At 34.3% G+C, this 22,041-nt stretch overlaps 1 protein-coding gene across 3 annotated transcripts in view; it reads right to left on the bottom strand.

The window, feature by feature from the left end:
• Positions 1-22,041, bottom strand: part of Kcmf1 (Potassium channel modulatory factor 1) — a 293,565-nt gene that overhangs the window by 143,176 nt on the left and 128,348 nt on the right. For all 3 annotated transcript variants that reach the window (XM_090393120.1, XM_090393121.1, XM_090393119.1), the window contains exon 6: positions 4,408-4,717. In XM_090393120.1, coding sequence (XP_090249246.1) covers positions 4,408-4,717 — 310 coding nt within the window. The remainder of the gene's footprint in view (positions 1-4,407; positions 4,718-22,041) is intronic.

Below are 22,041 nucleotides of genomic sequence, written 5' to 3'. Positions count from 1 at the left end.
TTTCTTACATGTTATTCTTTTCAATATGAAATGTGAATTACAATTTTATCCTGCTCAAGACTAAATAGTGATCACTTCCAATTTCAAATCCTCTGTACACTCTGGTGTCCTGTACCAGGGAGAAAACATCACTATCAACAATAACACAGTCAATGAGACTTTTCTTAGTGGACTTATTTAGAAGTATAACATCATCCGCATAAAGCAAAGAGCTGACATTAACAGCACCAATTTTTATATCATGTTTAATACCACTTTCCTTCATAATGTGATCCATATAGATAATGAATAACAGAGGGGATAATGTACATCCTTGTCTCACACCAAATTTAACATTAAATCATCTTCCTGTACTTCCTTCAATTCTAACTGCTGACTTACATCTCAAATAAAGACCAAGTATTGCTTGATATAATGCCCCATTGACACCAATATAACTGTAGTGTATAGAATAGCTTCTCTCTCTTGGCACCTTGTCATGTGCCTTTTCCAAATCGACAAAACTTAAATACAGATCTCTGTTATATTCCCATGCTTTCTCGACTATTTGTCGTAAAGGGAAGATCTGATCCTGACAGCCTCTATTTGGCCTGAATCCAGCTTGTTCTTCACCAAGTTTTTCTTCCACAATTCTTCTCAACCGTTTCTAAAGTATACTTGCATAGATTTTGCCAGGAACACTCAGTAGGGAAATACCTCTGTAATTCTCACATTCAGTTTTATTTCCCTTTTTATATATGGGTACTATGAGAGCTCTACTCAAATCATCGGGAATTCGTCCCTCTGTCCAGGCTTTCTGAACTATGCAGTGCAGCCACTGTAAGACTTTTATACCACCATACTTCAGCATTTCTGGTCGAATATCATTTACTCCTGTTGCCTTTCCACATTTCAAGACTTTGATGGCTTTTTCTAATTCAAGTATGGATATGTATTCCTGACTGCATGCCTGGTCAGTGTTTTTTAGTACTGTGCTGTCATCACTGCTTGTTTCATTTAGCAGTTTTTCAAAGTAATTACTCCATACTTCAAGGATATATTTTTCTCCTGTTTTCATGTCACCTTTATCATCTCTGACTCCTTTTACAGCACTCTTTCCTCCATTCCTAAGCTTCTTCAACAACCTCCAGAATATTTTGCCACCTTCTTGATATTTATTTTCTATATTCTTGCCAAAGTCCTCCCATGACTTTTGTTTAGCTAGTTTTACACAGTGTTTAGCATTCTTGCATTTGTCTCTGTATTCTCTAAGAGCACAAACTGACTTATTATAACTTTTGATATGCTTTCTTCTTTTCCTTCACTGCCTCTTTAACTTCCTGTGTCCACCATGGAGTTCTGATTTTTCTATCCTTGCAGACAATCTCACCATATGCCTCTCTGGCTGAATCAATCAGGGTTTTCTTCAAGGCTTGCCATTGAATCTCCAAGGTTTTGTTCCTGTTCTCAAACTCTTTCATTTTTCCTTTAATAATCTTTGTGTATTTTAGTCTACAGTTCACATTTGAGAGCTGCTCAACTTTTATTCGCTTTAAAGCTTTCTTACATATTTTTCTTTTCAAAATGAAATTCAATTTTATCCTGCTCAAGACTAAATAGTGATCACTTCCAATTTCAAATCCTCTGCACACTCTGGTGTCCTGCACCAGGAAGAAACATAGTCAATGAGACTTTTCTTATTCCTTGCCTCTTCTCTCCATGTGAATTTGTGCACATTTTTATGTTGGAACATGGTGTTAGTAATAACCAGTCCATGTCCTGAGCAGAAATCCAACAGGTATTTGCCATTATTATTAGCTTTGCTCTTTTCTCCAAATTTTTCCAAAATATTTTTGTATGTCTGACAATCATTTCCTACTCTGCTATTTAGATCCCCAACAAGGACCAACTTTTCCTTTTTCATTGTGTCAGTTGCTTTTTCTAAAGCCTCAAAAATTCCTCCACTTCTACCTTAGTAGAACCTTCTGTGGGACCATAGGCACAAATAAGTCTCATTATCCAATTCCCCATTCTCATATTTGCCCACATTACTCTACTTGAGACTGCCTGCCATTCAAGAAGATTAGCCTCGTATTTTGTGTTGAATACTATGGCTACTCCTTCTTTTCCTTGATTGTCATTGCCTGAATATAACATTTTGTATTTATTGCTCAGCAAGATCTCACCAGTTTTTGTCTTTTTTGTTTCAGTCACCCCTATTATGTCGATCTGGTACTTATCTAATTCCTCAGCTAGCTCCATTTCTTTGCCATTCAGGCTTCTTATGTTGATAGTACCGATCTTTAACTCTGGTGATGTTGAGTCGGGGTTTGTTTTCAGATTTGTTCCAGTAGCTGACTTTTTGCTGTTCACCCTGGTTCCCTGGCGAAAACAACGGGGGCCTTGTTTAACTGGGCGACGCCCCAGCCGGCATGAAATTTTGTCATGTCGTACCATCATTTTTTTATTTTGGTTTAACCAATAAGCATACAATTTGGTTGGCTAAATTCCAAATTGCCAGCCCATCCTCGTTCATTCAGTATCCAAGTAGATACCCAACAGGGTACACCACGAGAAGGTGAGGATTGGACATTAGGTCAGAAGCCCTGGTCGGTTCTCTGCATTCCTTTAAAGGCTATGTGGAGGTCTCCTCTCAGTTATACAGCTTTGACCCTTAAGCACCCCGATAAGGTAATTTAGACAACTTAACATTGTTGAATATGTTGGTATTTTGTACATAAATGAAATAAGATAAAGGATGAGAGTAAAAGGAAAATAGAAATATTTTGAGAGTGGATAAACAGACTAACCTATTTGAAGTGAAGTGGAAGGAACCTTGCGATGTGGATTGGTTTTGTAAAACTATAGTTGCAAACAGTAAGTATGTCTCACCTGTTGCTCTGCCTTCCCCAATTTACTTTGATACTGAGGAGTTAATCAGTCTCTGGCATTTCGATTTCACTATTTATTCAATAAATAAATTAAAATGAAATCATCATCATCAAATTCCTGACATGTATCCTCAAGGTTGTACAGGATATGATAATACTACATGAAAAATTTACATCATTACTAACTTCCTATCTACAATTTTCCTCCAAATCAGTCTGCTACCTGTTAAGACTCCAACATTACCAGATCTTATATTTCTATCGTCTAAGGCACTTTGTACCGTATCAATCCAACTATATCTTGGTCTTCCTCTGGGTCGTTTTCCTGCCAACCTGGCAGAGAACACTTGTTTTGCTAATCTTTCTTCACCCATTCTGTTAAAGTGACCACACCACCTGAGATTAGCTCTGCTAACGCACTCCTGGATGTTGACAATATCAAGTTCTTTTCTAATATCCTCGTTTTTAATATGATATTGCCATTGATGCCATCTGTTCACGCCTATAATCTTTCTCAGGACTCTCATATCTGCGGTCTCTAGTTTTTGGTCGAGTGTTTTACTTCTGACCCAACTCTCAGATCCATAAGTTAAAACTGGTTTGAACACTGTCCCGTATACAGCCAATTTAGTGTTCCTTAATAAAGTTAAATAATATATATTAATATAAATTATAATATAAAAATAATAAATAGAAATGATATATACATTAACTTTACATTAAATATACAATATATTTACATATATAATACATTATTTTATATACGTATGTGAAAACCTCAATACAGAGGTCAAAACATTGATTGCTACTTGCTTAATGTTAAGTAATTATTCTAACATGTGTGTTGTGTCTCCATTAATTATTCACTATGAATGCTGACGAATGCTAACCTCAAAAGAAAGAACAATCTCAATTATATAAGCATATAGGACTGAAAAATCCCATCATCCCACATTAAATACCTCCACTATGGTAAAACAGACCATGCACTCCAAACATGCCACAGAATTGACTGTAAAGGCACTAAGTCTCTACACTACACCACACCACACCAAAACCTGATATGAAAGAAAATTCAAAGCTTGTGAAATGCTAAAACATCAGCCAAATCTGAACAGAAATGATGAGTTAATTATTCCAAGAATGTACCATCTTCAACCCATATAGCAACCAGTACACCCCAGACAGAAGAAAATCTCAATAGGAAAGGACTGTAGAAATTGTTTCATGTAGTTCCTTTTACTTTTATATAGCACAATAGCATGTAGCCTGTATACTGTACATGTGTATGTTTCCTGATGATGACCTCAATACAGAGGTCAAAATGTCAATTGTTACTTGCTTAATGTTAAGTAAAGTAATTATTTTAACACATGTGTGTTGTTAAAAATAATTCTTCACTATGAATGCTGATCACCGTGTAACCTTAAAAGAAAGAATAATCTGAATTATATAAGCAAATAGGACTGAAAATTCCCATCACAAGTTTTATACTAATAATATGCATATAAGAAAAACAAAATTTATACTTGTATACCTTGACAATAAGAACTGAGAACCAGCTGAAGTAGAGGCTGCAGGACTAGGAGAAGGCTCAAAGACAATGGTATAAGGAGACTGAATAGCACCAGTGTTACTTGCACCACTATTAGTGGCAGATGCACCAGAATTGCTGTTGGCATTCCCAGTGCTAGATTGGGCTTGTCTACGAGGAATCCGCTCCAGCTGTTGTCGTGCTGCTTGCTGACGTTCTAGCTGAAGCTGCATTTGAAGCTGCTGTAACTGAGAAGTAGTTGACTGTGCCAAATTGGCTGTACGTCGCACACCTGACAGCTGTGATAGTAGCTCTAAATATAAAAAGATATTTAAACTTGCTTTTGAATTTAAAATTAAAATAAAATAGCAAAAGAATGGTAACTAAGTGAATTTTTTTTAGCCTCTAACTTCAAGAAAAAATGTGTTTTTTATTTGTAAAATGTGACTAGAAGGCTAATCTTTAAAAATATAATGGCTGTCTTTGTACTAAAATTTTTGTATAATATGATCCACTTTAGTGCATTATTAAATCATATCATAAATCAAAAATCATAAAAATCAGTTAAATTTATCCACACAGTAGAGGTTATATAAACTTTGACCCTCCAAGTTTTGTTGAAGATTGCATTTAAAATAGCATGTGACAAAAGTTTTGCTGTACACAAATTCAACTGATTTTCATAATTTTTAGCAAGCTAAAAATATATTATTGTTATTTATGGCCTACCATTGTTGCTTATTGGAGACCTAAAGTAGCTTGAAAAAATTTCATGATTAATCTCTAGAGCAGGGTTTTTTCAGACTATAACAAATTACTTTAAAAAAAATCCTTAGCCTACACATGGTACTAAATACACTATAGGTTGCAACCTTTTGTGGATGGAATACACATAAAAAATATAACATTTCATATATTTCATACAGAAAATAATTTATATTATACAGTATTAAAGTGAATATACAGTTATCAATATTTATAGTAGAAATCATTCCTTTTTTTTTTTTTTTCTAAATTTGTTCTGAAACAATCAAATATGTAAAACGATATAAAAGTTTTGCAGGACCTAAACTGGATAAACCAGGTGGCTTGGTCACCTAGTCATATACTAGAAACAGTCCTCTCATCATAATCTATAAAAAGTGAAGTGAAACTAAATGTAAGAATGTAGAGAAATTTTCTCAGTGAATGTTCAAGGAAACATTTATGCAAGCATATTTGAGAAAAGTCTAAGAAAACTGGTTGAAGAGAAAACTGATGAACAAAAAGATAAATTTACATCCCACAGCAGTCTAAGACTAAACTTTATGAAAAACATTAAAGATATCATAGGAAATATAATAAGAATATCTCCATCACACTTGGGGTGATGCATCACAAATGTGAGAACACTAAAAATTACTGGTTGTATACTCTGCACACAATCACGAACTGTATAGAGCAAGGCTCCAGTAATAAAACTTAAATCTACAAGCCATAAAAAAATTACTCACCAATATCAGTTTAATTTAAATAAATATTTCTAATATGTCAAGTTTTAAAAAAATGGAATGTTAAATGTTAAGATGACAAAACAAAAAGTAATACATTCCTTAATTCTTGCTACAGCTTACAAATAATTATATGGAAATATCTGTTTCTTTATATATATGGATTTAAAATCCATATAAAGGAACACTACTAACATTTATAGTTCCTTTAAATAAGGTCCTCCAAGTGCATCTCTTTCTTTTTTCTCTCGCTGGTTACAAAATATCCACTGAGGAAGGAAGTTCAATCTCCACTGGTAGCCAATCAAAGATAGCTGGCCCCAAGACTATCATTAATTATAAAGGGCACCCAGCAAAGAGAGGGAAACAAGTTATCTTGTAGTCCATAACCTTGTTGATTTACAGGATGAAAAACCCACTTGCCTGCCCAAGATTGACTAACTTGGGAACCAGTCAAAGAAAGGGTTAGGAAAAGTTCCTCAAGTCAGCAACTATATTCGAACTGGGAATGGCTTTCTCTTGAAAATCTAACACTATGAATGCAAATGTCACTTCCGCAAGACTACACAGACTTATAACTACTGTAATGCTTTACTATTAAATTGCAAGTATAAAAACAAATTAAGAAATATCAGATGGGTGATCAAGCATGATTATGTGGTATTTAAGTTTCTAAATTTTCTTTTTGTATGTAAACAAATATTACAAAGAGATAATTATACAATTATTAATTATGTGGGCTGCCATCAAGTTCTCATTAGTAATTGGTTGTGACATTTATTTTTAATAAAATGCAATGTATTAAAAGCATCATTAAAAGCTCACTCACAGTAAACTATTGTTGGGAATATTAATAAAAGAAGTAGAGTTACAGCAGCTAATTCTTTATATTCACTTGAACTGTTATACAAATTCATCAAAAATTATACTAATGTCAAGTTTTTATCTTTAACAGTTTCAGTCTATCATCATTACAAATTTCCATAGAAAAATTCACAGTTATCCAGCTAAGTATCTTGCATTCATTTCAGTGTTTAAAGATTTTGAACAATTGGTAATTTTATTTTAATAACTGTTCAAACTGTTCTGTTGGATATCGTATTTAAAGGTAAAACCAAAAAATGATCACTCTCAACTTGACATAAGAATATTTGAGATATTCTTCAGTTTATCAATTATAAACATTACAGGAACTCAATCTTTGTAAAAAGAATGGGAAATGAATCACTACCAAGAGTCGTATTTTAAAATGTTTTGTTTTCAGTTTTGTTAAAATATTTATCTATCAAAAAAATTCACTTTCAAAGATCCCAAATATAATTCATCATTTGTTGAGAGTAAAGTTGTCATTTGTTTCCTTTGAGAAGTCATATCTTTTTTTTTATTTTTATTTTTTTTAATAGTGATAAATTTGCAGCGTAAATATGGAACTGGCCATTTTTTCCTCAACTTCCACTTCTTGAGCATTGTAATGACGCTACAGAATAAGATTTAAGTTTATGAACAGTCACTGTACAAACTGTACAAATGGCCTGCTACATCACATTTTTTGTTTTCATTTAATATAGGAAAACGTCACTTAACACGATCCATCAAATAATGAAGGCTAAGCAAAATCGCATTAGGTGAATACAATAAGCAATAGGAATAATTATACTTCATCCACCAGTTAGCGTAAATTTGAAAAAAAAAATTTATAAGCTATATTAGAGGATAAAATATTCAAAGTCAATAAAAATGAATTGCTTAAATTTTTATTTAATGTCTAAACATTTGATTGAGCTACTTTTTTTTACAAAAAAATTAAGTAAAGATGTTTGAATAGTGCTCTATTTTATCATCTTGTCATGCAATTTGCGATAGCTGGCAATCACTTTATCAAGATTTCAGCAGACTTTAAAGCTTCATTCCATATCAGGATAAGCATCAAACAAAATTTCCTTAGCATGCACAATGTGATTGAAAACTAGTTCAAGTTCTTCTGCAGTTAGCTTCGTAGTCATAACATTCTCTTCTTGTTCACACTCCTTATCTTCTTCTTCATATGCACGCTGTTCTTCTAGTCGACGGAGATCATTCTCGCTTAACTGTTCTGAATGGAATCAAGCAAGTTTCTTACATCTTCATTATCCAGTTCATTAAATCCAAGTTCTTTTCCAATTGTGCCGATTTCTTCAATAATGTTATCAGCTGGGTTATTAAAACCAATGAAATCATTTGTACAGTGAGGTAAGACCTTCTGTCACATGACTCTCATAATGCTGGCAGTGACTTCCTCCCTTGATAAATAAATATTTTCTACTGCTTGCTTGATATCGTATTTTTTTTCCCAAAACTCGGGTAAAAAAATTGCATTCTCTTTACTCGTTGCTTCAAGGGCCTGGGCAAACATTCTACGAGGGTAGTATGCTTTAAATGATGATACAAATTCTTGGTCCTTCAGCTTAAGTAAAGAAGTTGTATTTTGGGACAAAAAAAAAACAATCTTCACATTTTCATTAAGATCGGCACGTCCCCTAGGATGACCAGGAGCATTATCCAATAACAGAAGGGCTTTAAAGGTAAGATTATTTTTCTTGCAGTAGTCTGCAACCGAAAGACAAAAATAACAGTTGAAATACTCTTAAAAAAGAGTTTTGGTCACCCAAGCTTTATTTGATTTCCAAATTACTGGCAGTTTTTGTTGGTCATATCCTCTTAATGATCTTGGATTTTGCGCACGATAAACTAAAATAGGCTCAAGTTTAAAGTCTCCTTCTGCATTGCCTCCTAATAAAAGCATATAACAATTTTTAGATACTGGGTATGCTGGTTGAGTTGCTTCAGTTTTAGCTAGGAAAGTTTTTGTTGGCATGCACTTCCAAAAGAGACCAGTTTTGTTGACGTTGAATATTTGACAATCGTCATAATCACCCTCCTGAATTATCCTTTGCAATTCTTCAGGAAACTTGGCTGCAGAATCTTTATCAACACAAGCAGATTCTCAGTTATTCTTACGTTATGCAGTCCAGCTCGATTTTTAAAACAGTCAAACCATCCTAAACTCACTGTAAAGCTTTCACATTCCTCTTGAAATTTGGTCTCCTTCAATGATGTAAAACTATTGAGAACTTTTGCTTGAATATTCCATGTACTAAGAGGTATTCTTTTTTGGTTACAATCCTCAATCCAGAGTGATAGAAGAGGTTCCATCTCGATCATTAAATGGCTTCTATTTCGGATGATCTGCAAGCTTAAAGAAGCAGTAGCAACTTTTCCTTGTTCTTTGTATTCTTTGCTCTTATTTAATATAGTCCGAACTGCAGGCTCTCTGTATTCCAGGTATAATAATAATACAATGATTGTACTCGCACAATCTTTGTACTACTAGCACCACTTTCATGTCTCTTAATGATTCCCAGCTTTTCCTCTAACATAATTACTTTTTTTTCTCTTTTTTTTTATTACTGCCACTTTTTCATATCAAAGGTTGAATACAATAAAGCCTTATAGGTATCTAAATTAAAGCAAAATGAAGGAAAGGTGATTGAGCAAGAGAACAGAGTTAGCATGTACTCTTGCGATGATAGCTTTGATTCAACTGTCGAATGACGTGCCCACTGTCTGCAGCACTGCCACTGCCCACTATGTTGACAAGTGCCACCGCTCACTGTAGATCGGCAACAAAAAATTTTGCATAATGTAAAAAAATTGCATTAACTGATTAATCACTCACTTAAAGCAGGAAGTAGTATCATTTCACTCAATCACGTTAACTGATTATCACATATATCATTGCGAGAGGTTTTCCTTTATAATTAAATACATTTCTTCCCAATTGTCAGAAAATTTTCTTCTTTGAAGGTCTTTCTTCAGTTACAAGAAGAGGTAGTAGTCACTGGGTGCTAGATCTGGGCTGTAGGGTGGGTGTTCAATCTCCTAGAAGCCACAGTCCTTCACTGTAGCCTTCGCAGCAATAGCCGTATGGACTGGAGTATTGTTATGAAGCAAGCAAACACAATGACTCAGCATTCCTCAGCTCTTCTCCTTTATGGCATCACAGTTTGTACATGAGTAAAGCATAATATTCTGCATTCGCAATGGTATTCCTTTCCCTGAAGTCAATCAAGAGAATTCCCTGGCAATCCCAAAAGATTGTTGCCATGATCTTCTTAGTGGACTAAGTGAACTTGGCTTTTCTCTGTGGAGTTTCGCTAGGTTTGTGCCGCTCCATGAATTCCCTTTTGGAAAGAGGATCATAATAAAGGACCATGGTTTCATCCCTGTTGACAATGGATTCCAGCTCTTCTCTCTGATTCCCCTTGACAACACCCTAAAAACTTGTGGGAACAGATCATACGTGCACCTTCTTAAATGAAGAGAGAGATGTCTGGGTACCCACCTTGCAGTGACCTTTGTTGTGTGAAGCTTCTCGTGAATGATGCAAAAGACAGTTGGTATAGAAAATCCCAACACTTTGCTGAGAGTTCTTTGAGCTTCAGCCATCTGTCATTGAGTAGTTCCTCCTCAACAGGAGACATTTTCCTCAGTCATCATTTCCACAGGCTGATCATCATGAGGATCATCTTCGATGCCCTCTCTCTTCCTAGGCAAAACTATTTAGCGCATTCCTTCATGGTGGAATATGAAGGAGAAAGCCCTTCTTTGATGAAAAACTTTATCACAGAGCAGTACTCAATTTTTAACATTACAGCCATTTAGCATAGCACGTGTTAGTCAAATGAGTGCCTCCAACTAGAAAAACTGATAAAATAACCTCTCCGTAGATAGTGCTATCTGCCATGCACACTGTTTTAAAACTGGCACAAATTTTGTATGTTAGATCAAAAAGTTTTGGAACCTACCTCATATAATTATACTAAATAATTTACATTGTGAATTGGGACAAAAAACATATGCAAATGAATATATAAGTATATACTAAAATGAGTATTTACTCATTTATAGGACAAAAATGAGTTTCACATTGCAAACATATCTGAAAGTTTTAAAAAAACAAAGTCAAACAGGTCTCAGAAGTAAACTGGATATTCAAATATACATATATTATTGGAGGAAAAAAGCAATAGTTTGTAACACCTCTAACTTCTTTTGCTTAGCAGCTGAAGAAGTTAGAGGCAGTGGAAAAGGTGAAATCATAATTGAAAGTCCTGGTAAGTCCACCCCTACTCACAGATTACAGAGAAGAATGCAGGAAAGCTATGTATAAGAGTAACTAAATAAAAGCCACGGGAATATAGACAATTATGAATGTGGCAAATGTTATGAAGACAAATGACAGGAAAAGTACCACATCAAAGGAAGCATGATAATGGTTACAAAAACTGGGTGTCTGGAGTAATTACCTAGAAATAATATTAAAATAACCAGTGACAAAAAAAAGTTGAAACTGAAAATATTCTGGAGGAACAATCAGGAGTATTCCAGTATTGGAGGTAGAAAAATCTATCAGAAAAATGAATTCAACTAAAAATGCCAATTATGGAGATATAAAAATTTTACAGTGGCTACATTGCATAATTTTGAATGTATGGTTAGAAAGCCAAATTACAGATATCTGGAATAGAGGCCATATAAACTCATTTTATTAAAAAATAAAAATAAAACAGAGTGCTTAGGGGTCAAAGCCATATAACTGAGAGGAAACCTTCACATAGCCTTTAAAAGGAATGCAGAGAACCGACCAGACTTCTGACCTAATGTCCAATCCTCAACCTTCTTGTGGTGCATCTTGTTAGGTATCTACCTGGATACTGAACGAATGCGGATTGGCTGGTAATTTGGGATTTAGCCGACCCAATTTTATTCTTAGTGGCTTAAACAACAATATAAAATGATGGTACAATATGAGAGAATATCATGCCAGCTGGGGTGTCACCTAGTTAAACAAGGCCCCTGTTGTTTTTGCCAGAGAACAAGAGTGAACAGAGAAAAGTCAGCTACTGGAACAAATCCTGAAACACACCTCAACTCCATCACTAGAGTTCAAGATTGGATCAACATAAGAAGCCTGAAGGGTAAAGAAATGGAGCTAGCTGAGAATTTCAATAAGTAGCAGATTGACATAATAGTGGTGACTGAAACAAAAAAGACAAAAACTGGTGAGATCTTCTGAGCAATAAATACAAAATGTTATATTCAGGCAATGCCAATCAAGGAAAAGAAGGAATAGCTATAGTATTCAACACTAAATATGAGGCTAATCTTCTTGAATGGAAGGCAATATCAAGTTGAGTAATGTGGGCAAATATAATTTGGGCAAGCTAATCTCAGGTGGTATGGTCACTTAAATAGAATGGGTGAGGAAAGATTAGCAAAACAAGTGTTCTCTGCTAATCAACATCTCTGCTAAACAGAGGAAGACCAAGATATAGGTGGATTGATACTGTACAAAGTGCCTTAGACGATAGAAATATAAGATCTCATAATGTTGGAGTCTTGACAAGTAACAGACTGATTTGGAGAAAAATTGTGGATAAGAAGTTAGTAATGATGTAAAATTTTTCATGTAGTACTATCATAATCTTGTAAACCCCTTGAGGGTACATGGCAGGAATTTAATGATGGTGATGATAAATCCAGTACAAGTCTGCAAGATTTCCTGACTAAATTGAATAACTTTTGTAATAAATTTGGTATGAAAATCAGCAATAGTAAGACAAAGACAATGAAAATAGGCAGAAGTATTGAAAATATCAACTGTATTGTGAATAGTAAACCTATAGAATAAGTAAAACATTTACGCTACTTTTAGGCAATTTTTAGATGATGGTAAATTAAATATGGAAATAGACAAGAGAATCAACAAAGCTGGTATGATAGGAAGTCAACTGAATAAATTTATATGGAATAAGAGTTAGTCAAAACACTAAATTAGTTGTATACAAGACAGTGTTCAAACCAATTTTAACTTATGGATCTCAACAACTGGATTAGAAATAAAACACTTGACCAAAGACTAGGGTTCCCATAATGTTTTACTAAAATCTGAGACATTCTGAAATTTTTACTTAAAAAACCCGGGACATTTTGTAAAAAAAAGGGACGTTAAAAATTAAGAAAACCAAAAATAAAACTATTATATATGTTGCACTTTAAAATTAAATAAGCTATAAACATACATTAACATTAAGTCCATTTGAAAAAAGGATTATTAATCACAAACATATTTAATTAGAAAAATATTTATCAGATTTATTTCTCATCATCATCAAATTCCTGCCATGTACCCTCAAGGGGTGTATTTCTCTTGCAAAAGAATTTTTTTTTTCTTTTGATATTTGATCATAGAACTCAGCACAAGAGAAATTCTTAAATATGTCTTTACAATGATTAAAGCTTTTACTGTCTCAATTTTATAAGTCCTCTTCATTCACAGTAAAACTTGACACTGTCTGCATGAATATGTATGTAGCTTTCTTGTATGTTCTTCCAAGTCACAGGATTCTTTCCATTCAAATTAATCCAATCCATAGACTGAAGAGGTGTGAGAAATGGTGTACACTCCTGAATATATTCAATACAGGTGCAGTAGAAATCTACTGCATAGCTTTCAAACTTTTCAACTGTTATGTGTCCTTCTTTTTCTAATTCTTGCAACTGTTTTCTCAAAGTAGATGTAAGAAACTTTTCTGCCTTCCTACAATTTAACCTTTCCAGCTTGTTTGTTTCATCCTTCACTTTAATTACTATTCTATCTTGCTTTTCAATACATTTAATGGTATCATAAAAGGTTTTTAACTGGCTGGCAAGGAAATGCAGGAGTGTAAATGAAAGTGGATTTTCAAAAAGAAATTTTTGAAATTTCTTTGAAATTTCAAAAATAATTGAATGACTAATAGGACATTTGTCAATAGAAAGAAAATATGACTTCAATGAAGGGAACAAGTCAATAATCCTCTGGATTGCAGGCAAAAGAGAGAGCCATCTTGTCTTGCTGCTACCCAAAACAGTTTTATACTCAGTGTTTGTGAATTCACAAAATGATTTAAGTTCCTCGACTTGTACACAATATATGTGGAAATGTTGGTAAATCTTGTTAATTATTGTTGAAGGGAGTTGAAGTTTAGGGGACAAATTGCAAAAGTGGCTAAATCAGCTCATCAGATCACTTGGTTACTGAAGAATACTTTGACAAGCAGAGTTCCTCTTTATCGAGCCTTGATAAGACCACATCTTGACTACTGTGCCCAGATCTGGGTGCCAGGGTTTCTTCTTGATGGGGGAGAAGGTAGAGAGAATCCAGAGGCAAGTGACCAAGATGATAGCTGGTCTATGGAATGAACCTTGTGAGAACAGGTTGAAGATCTGTGGGTTGCAGAAATTGGTTGATAGGCAGAAGAGGGGGTGATATGATTGAGATATTCAAATTACTGAAGGGTTTTTACAAGATTAATTCAGAGGAAATTTTTCAGAACAGGTCTGGTGGTGAGAGAACTAGGGGCCATCCATGGAAACTGGACAAGAGTCTGGTTAGCAAGGGTGTTAGAGCTGGGTTCTTTACTTTTAGAGTGGTAAATGAGTGTAATAAGCTGCCAGTATCTGCTGTGGGGAGTTCATAACTGTGAGGGAGTTCAAAGCAAAGTATGATAGATACTGTATGGATGCTGAATAGTTGTTCTGGACATGATGTTTAGGGCCTCCCTCGATGAGTCTAAGAACTCCTTGGAGTTGCCCATAATAATAATTAACTGAAGATCAATAGGTAAACAATCTGAAGTAGGCTGCACAGCATTATGCATCACATGTGCAGGACAACCAATTCCAATTAAAGTGTTCACAGTGTTTTCTTGCATTTTTAAGTACAGATTATTCTTTCCTTTTCTCTTCTTTCCACCAAAGTTTGTATTTGTATTATCGGCTAATATAGCAAAAACCTTTTTCAGGAGATCTAACTTCGGTAACACTTCCAACACATAAGAAAATAAAAGTTCGGAAGTTTCACCACCTAAATTAACAAACTCCAACACATTCACCTTCACACCTTTTTCTGGATGATAGTATCTAATGACCAGAGGTACTAATTTCATGTCAAAATGGTTTAATGAATCGATTAGTACTGATATAAATGAACTTCTTTTAGGTCTTCCTCAATATGCTTTGTTGCTAATGGTGCAATAACATTGGTTATTATTGCCATGCACTTTGTTTGCGAACACCTGAATTTATCGTTGAAATTTTTTTTTCGCGATGGTTGTTGTGCAGTCTATGGAGTTAAAGCTGTGGTTATGCACAGCTGCGTGATACGCGAAGGTTGCTTCCTGCACTGGCAGTGATAATTCTTTTTCCCTTTCACTCTTGGTTTTCACAATTAAAAAATTACTTATACTGAAGTTGGAAGCCTTACTCAAAATACGAGGCTAATCTTCTTGAATGACAGTCAGTCTCAAGCAGAGTAATGTGGGCAAATATGAGAATGGTGAACTGGACAATGAGAGACTTATTTGTGCCTATGGTCCCACAGAAGGTTCTTCTACCTTAGTAGAACCTTCTGTGGGACCATAGGCACAAATAAGTCTCATTGTCCAGTTCACCATTCACAGAGGAATTTTTTGAGGCTTTAGAAAAAGCAACTGACACAATGAAAAAGGAAAAGTTGGTCCTTGTTGGGGATCTAAATAGCAGAGTAGGAAATGATTGTGAGACGTACAAAAATATTTTGGGAAAATTTGGAGAAAAGAGCAAAGCTAATAATAATGGCAAATATTTGTGATTTTCTGCTCAGGACATGGACTGGTTATTACTAACACAATATTCCAACATAAAAATGTACACAAATTTGCATGTAGAGAAGAGGCAAGCAATAAGAAAAATCTCATTGACTATGTCATTGTTGATAGTGATGTTTTCTTCCTGGTGCAGGACACCAGAGTGTACAGAGGATTTGAAATTGGAAGTGATCACTATTTAGTCTTGAGCAGGGTAAAATTGAATTCACATTTCATATTGAAAAGAATAACATGTAAGAAAGTTTTAAAGCGAATAAAAGTTGAGCAGCTCTCAGATGTGAACTGTAGACTAAAATACACAAAGTTTATTGGGAAAAAAAATGAAAGAGTTTTGAGAACAGGAATCAAACCTTGAAGAAAGCCCTGATTGATTCAGCTAGAGAGGCATGTGGTGAAATTGTCTGCAAGGACAGAAAAATTAGAACTCCATGGTGGACACAGAAAGTTAAAGAGGCAGTGAAGGAAAAGAAGAAAGCATATCAAAAGTTATAATAAGTCAGTTTGTGCTCTTAGAGAATACAGAGACAAATGCAAGAATGCTAAACACTGTGTAAAACTAGCTAAACAAAAGTCATGGGAGGACTTTGGCAAGAATATAGAAAATAAATATCAAGAAAGTGGCAAAATATTCTGGAGGTTGTTGAAGAAGCTTAGGAATGGAGGAAAGAGTGCTGTAAAAGGAGTCAGAGATGATAAAGGTGACATGAAAACAGGAGAAAAATATATCCTTGAAGTATGGAGTAATTACTTTGAAAAACTGCTAAATGAAACAAGCAGTGATGACAGCACAGTACTAAAAAACACTGACCAGGCATGCAGTCAGGAATACATATCCATACTTGAATTAGAAAAAGCCATCAAAGTCTTGAAATGTGGAAAGGCAACAGGAGTAAATGATATTCGACCAGAAATGCTGAAGTATGGTGGTATAAAAGTCTTACAGTGGCTGCACTGCATAGTTCAGAAAGCCTGGACAGAGGGACGAATTCCCGATGATTTGAGTAGAGCTCTCATAGTACCCATATATAAAAAGGGAAATAAAACTGAATGTGAGAATTACAGAAGTATTTCCCTACTAAGTGTTCCTGGCAAGATTTATGCAAGTATACTTGAGAAATGGTTGAGAAGAATTATGGAAGAAAAGCTGGATTCAGGCCAAATAGAGGCTGTCAGGATCAGATCTTCACTTTACGACAAATAGCCTTACTTCGAACAGCAGTTTTATGTTTTTTCGTTTTCACATGGCTGACTACATCTGACCGACCACCATGCGAAATTCAAAATTTACAGTTACATAAAGTACATTCCACATTTTCATCTACACCTTTAATGAAAGGAAATTCTCGTCTAATATTATCAATAATACTGCACTTACATTTCGGCATTATAGGGGTAGAAAATGATAAGAATTATAACATGCAAAGTATTGATCAAGTAAGATACTGTTATAACAGAAGCATGGGAAAAAAGAATATTGCTATTAGTTAGTTATATTATTTATAATACTAATGATTATTATTATAAATAATAAATAAATAAAATTTATTATCAACATTGTAATAGAAATTGGTACTAAAAATGAGATAAAATCCATTTATCCATTTTTTCCTGAAGGATACTTAAAAAAGTGGGACTTTTGGAATTAACTCGGGACATTTTTATAAATAACGGGACCGTCCCGGGAAAAACAGGATGAATGGGAACCCTACCAAAGACTAGATACCACAGATATGACGGTCCTGAGTAAGATTAGGGGCATTAACAGATGGCATCAATGGCAATATCATATTAACAACAAGGATATTAGTAATAATATCCTTGTTGTTAATAATATTGTTAGCATCCTGCAATGTGTTAGCAGAGCTAATCTCAAGTGGTATAGTCACTTAAGCATGGGAGAGGAAAAATTAGCAAAACAAGTGTTCCCTGCCAATTTGGCAGAGCCAGAGGAAGACCAAGGTATAGGTGGATTGATACAGTAAAAAGTACCTTAGAAGACAGAAATATAAGATCTGATAATGTTGGAGTCTTGACAGGTAACAGATTGATTTGGAATAAAATTGTAGATAGGAAGTTAGTAATGATGTAAGTTTTTCGTGTAGCATATCATATCCTGTACATTCCTAGATGGTACATGTCAGGAATTTAATGATGATGATGATGATAAAAATAAAACTGGGTAATGCAAGGCTACCCTTGATGAGTCCTTGACTCCCTGGAGATCTGATAATAATAATTACATAACAAACTTGAAAAGAAGCTAAAAAATTTCTTACAAGAAACTTAGGAAGAATACACTGGATTAAGGAAAAATAGGGATTGTCAGAACCAATTCTCAGGTTAATCAGCAATAAACTATAAGAACATAACAAGGATCTATGTTTAAGATTTGCAGATCTAGAAAAGACAGATTAGGTTCCACAAAGAAAGTGGTTCAAAGATGCCTGTGCAAGGCAAGTATGCATCTTATCTTCACTGGTATCATCTATATGGATTAAATCTTTTAGGAAAGTTGCATTGAACCTGTTTCAATGTAGGTGATGTTATTATTAGTAAATAAATCTACTACTAGTCATCAAGACTTTTGACGACACTGAATAATTGCAGTAACAAATCTGATATGGAGCTCAACAATGAAACTACGAAAATGCAAAATGACAGGAAAAAAAAAATTAATTGTATTCTCAATTGTAAACCCAGAGAATAAATAGAATATTTCTCTTATTTAGGTACATTTTGCCATCACTAAATTAACTATGACAATGTTATTAGAATCACAAGAGTGGAAAAATAAACGAATAAATGCATAAGGAATAAGACAAATTAGCTAACGTACCAAACTAGCAGGATACAGATCTGAAAGTTGAGCTAGAAATAAAACATTTGATTGAAGACCAATAAAATTGGGAAGTGAAATGATGGCATATGAGGTATATTAAAAATATAGGACAAAAATAATTCGACATTTAACATTAAAAAAAAAAAATGAGAGCAAAGCTAATGTAATCTACAGTGGTAGGACTTAAACAGAATGAGAGAAAAAAAGAACAACAAAACAGTATTTGATGGCAATATAACAGGAAAAGATTCAGAGTAAGAGCAAGCTCTGAGTAGAATGCCAGATGTGCCTTAGATTGAAATATAAAGTATGATGACAATACGTTAATTTGGAAGAAAATGTTGATAGGAGGTTAGTAATAATGTGAACTTAATCATGCAGAACTATCAGTGTTCTGAGCACCTCGTGAGAAGTGTATAGGATACTGTAGAAATCCTAACTAAAGGAGAGATTTCTTCAGTGAGCCTCTCAACCTCTTACAAAATTAAGAGTTAAAAAATTAGCAAAAGATATACAAATCACAGAATCAATTAAAGAAGAATGGCTAAACATCTGTGGTATATTAATACAGGCAGCATTTGAAATGTTCTGGCAAAAAGAGATGACACTGTAAATGAGGTCTTGGAAAGTGGGATGAGAATATTTCTAGGATTATAGAGATAAAAGTAACACTCTCAAAGAAGCAGTTATCAATCGTATTAATTGAAGATAAGAGTAAATATAACAATAAAGCCATAGCTAAAGAGAAAATGAGGAAAAGATGCAGAGAAAACTGAAATAATTTCATACCTAATTTAGAGAGATTTAATAAAAGTCAGTCCAATATTTATAAAATTTTAAATAATTTTAATAATAATAATAAAAAATGTGACTGATAAAACTATATGGCTACAGTCTTTTCAGGATTTATGGTCATACAACAAAACTGCAATCAGCAATTTTGTTGATCTGGGGAGAGAACATTTGTATAGAAAAATTGAAGGATTTATTAAATAACTTCAATAAATAACCAGGAGAAGATAGTATTAACATGGTGCTGTTCAAATATGCTGATGAAGCTCTTAAAACAAGACTTACGGATTCTTGAATAAAATATGGTTTGGGGGGGGAGGACCCCCCCCAGAATCCTGGCAAAGAAAGGTCACAGTTATTCCAAATTATTACAATTTATAAATAATAAACTCGAATAAGTCTTCTTAATAATGGTTACAAAATATATGCAAAAATTATATAAGAAAACAGACAAACTAGAATGTTATTACAGTGATAAGAGGTGAGGAACTAAATGGATTCCACAAAGGCAGATTCTGAACGGGCAATCATGTTCTTTGAAATGAAAAGCACAAAGAATTCAATAAACACATGTAGCATTTAGATTATAAGAGAATCTATGTATGAACAGGAATCAACTTTTAGAAACACTCACTGACAATGAAATCCCAAATCAAATAATAGCAGCAGTCTATAATCTTTTTAGAACCTTATAGCAATCATACTGGAAACTGAAATATCAAATTAGAAAATGATAAATCACGGTGTATGTCTGACAAAGCTGCCCTCTATCTCCATTACTCTTTAATATAGATATCTATCAGACAACGAAGACAGAGTCTGTGGAAATATCCTGTTATGAAGTGATAGCCATTTCATTTTGACACATTATATGCAGATGATTAGGAACTATCCAATACTGAAAGATGGATTGCAATATTCTGTGCACCATTTAAACCTTACTGCTGAAAAATAATAATAAGGAAATATCAATGGGGTGCTTAAGAGTCAAAGCTGTATAACTGGGAGGAGACCACTACAAGAAGACCTCATCTTCTTGTAGTGCATCCCATTAGATATCTATCAGGATACTGAATGAACATGGACTGGCTGAAAATTTGAGATTTAGTGGACCAAACTGGATTCATATTGACTTAAACCATAGTGCAAAATGATGGTTCAATGTCACACAATTCTATTGTTAGATCCTGAATGAAGGCATCTTGCAAAGAAATCATTCATTCAGGATTTAAGATGATATATATTACTAATTAAGGAGATACCTGCACATCAGCTGATAATTATGAGAAATTTCTTTATGTTATGTGATAATATGTAGTCCATATGTACCATGTATTGAAATTTATTCCTGTATAACTGAAATGAGAAGCAGAGAATTTTGTGTCAGAATAGTAAGAATTACGTAAGGGAATTGTTAAGTTATTTGTAAATCCCATTAAGCTGTCTAGTACATTATGAAATTTCCAGAAAGATAATAAGTAGTAATCCGGAATAATCGTGTATAATCTGTACGAGTTGAGCGTAGTGATGGAGGCTGTACCTACGTGGAAAGTGACGTCAGAATGACTACCTGGAATAGGGTAACCTAACAGATTAGGGAGAGTGAAGGATCACCCAAGGGGCATGAACGATGGGGTTTGTGGGTAAAAAACACATCGAATAGAGGGCGCCCGAAAGGGTAAATAAAAGACTACGCGTGCCACATTACAGGGCTTTTTTCTTCTTCGGTTCCTGGATTCCAGTTTTAGGAGGTTTGTTGGGGGATTCGTGAGAGAGCGGTGGGGCGACTACAGTGATGTCGGATGATGAGGGCTATTCTTGAGGATTTCCAAGCAAAGCTGATCGTGTTACGATGGCCTATGCAGAATCGAGCCTTTGAATAAAGTCCCATTGAGGAGAATGGAGAAAATTTCCTGCTGAGCGATAGACAGCATGCCACAGTCCGGAAATGATTCAAAGAAAAGCGTAGTGCATCGCCAGGCGCAAAGACAGCCGATAATTATACAGTAAGGTAATCCAGATCTACATGAGATGGTGGCATGAAATCTGAAAGGATCCGGTAATGTAAAGAATTTCATTCTATGTTAAAAATCGCTTAGAAGAATAAGAAATTTGCATATACTGTAAACTAAGGACACTAATAGAGAACTTTTAAGTGAGAATTTGATTGAATTAGTTAAGACCACGTGGAACAAAGAAGAATTGTTGATAGGCAGTATTTTGATTGAGAATGGCTAGGCTTGACTAATGGAATTTAGAATTAAGATGGTTATTGATAGAGTATTAATGAAAGTGTTCAATGCGTGTTCTGTGAATAACTTGTGAAAGAAATTATATTCTAGTAGTATTATGCTTACACTTAATCTTATCCTTTTGTAATTGAAGGATTTAGCTTACTCAAATTCATTGTTGTGATTTAGTATGAACCTTAACTTAGAAAGAGTTTTGTTTTATTGAATATTTGAATTTTCTTAATTGTAAATGTTTTATGCTTTTCCAATAAGCATGTTTTGTACCTTATACTCGAGTTTATGCCTGATTACGAATTCAAACCACCATTTATGAAATAAAACCTTTTGGCTGGAAGGAATTAGATATTATTGCTTAAGTGAGATTCAGGTCACGACTGCTAACTAAATCTGCATGGCGCTAGCGTAAGATTAATTATTGTGTGTATCCCTTTTGAATTTAGAATTGTTTCCCTGAACAAGAGTCTCTTCTGTTATAGGATATTGGTTGGCACAGCATAAAAATAAATTTTGCCAATATCCGAAAAGGAAATAGTACT

The sequence above is a fragment of the Typopeltis vanoorti genome, chromosome 5 (assembly GCF_054136105.1).
Source record: "Typopeltis vanoorti isolate ZY-2024b chromosome 5, IOZ_Tvanoo_1.0, whole genome shotgun sequence".
Lineage (NCBI taxonomy): Eukaryota > Metazoa > Arthropoda > Arachnida > Uropygi > Thelyphonidae > Typopeltis > Typopeltis vanoorti.
This window is presented reverse-complemented; position numbering and strand designations above follow the sequence as displayed.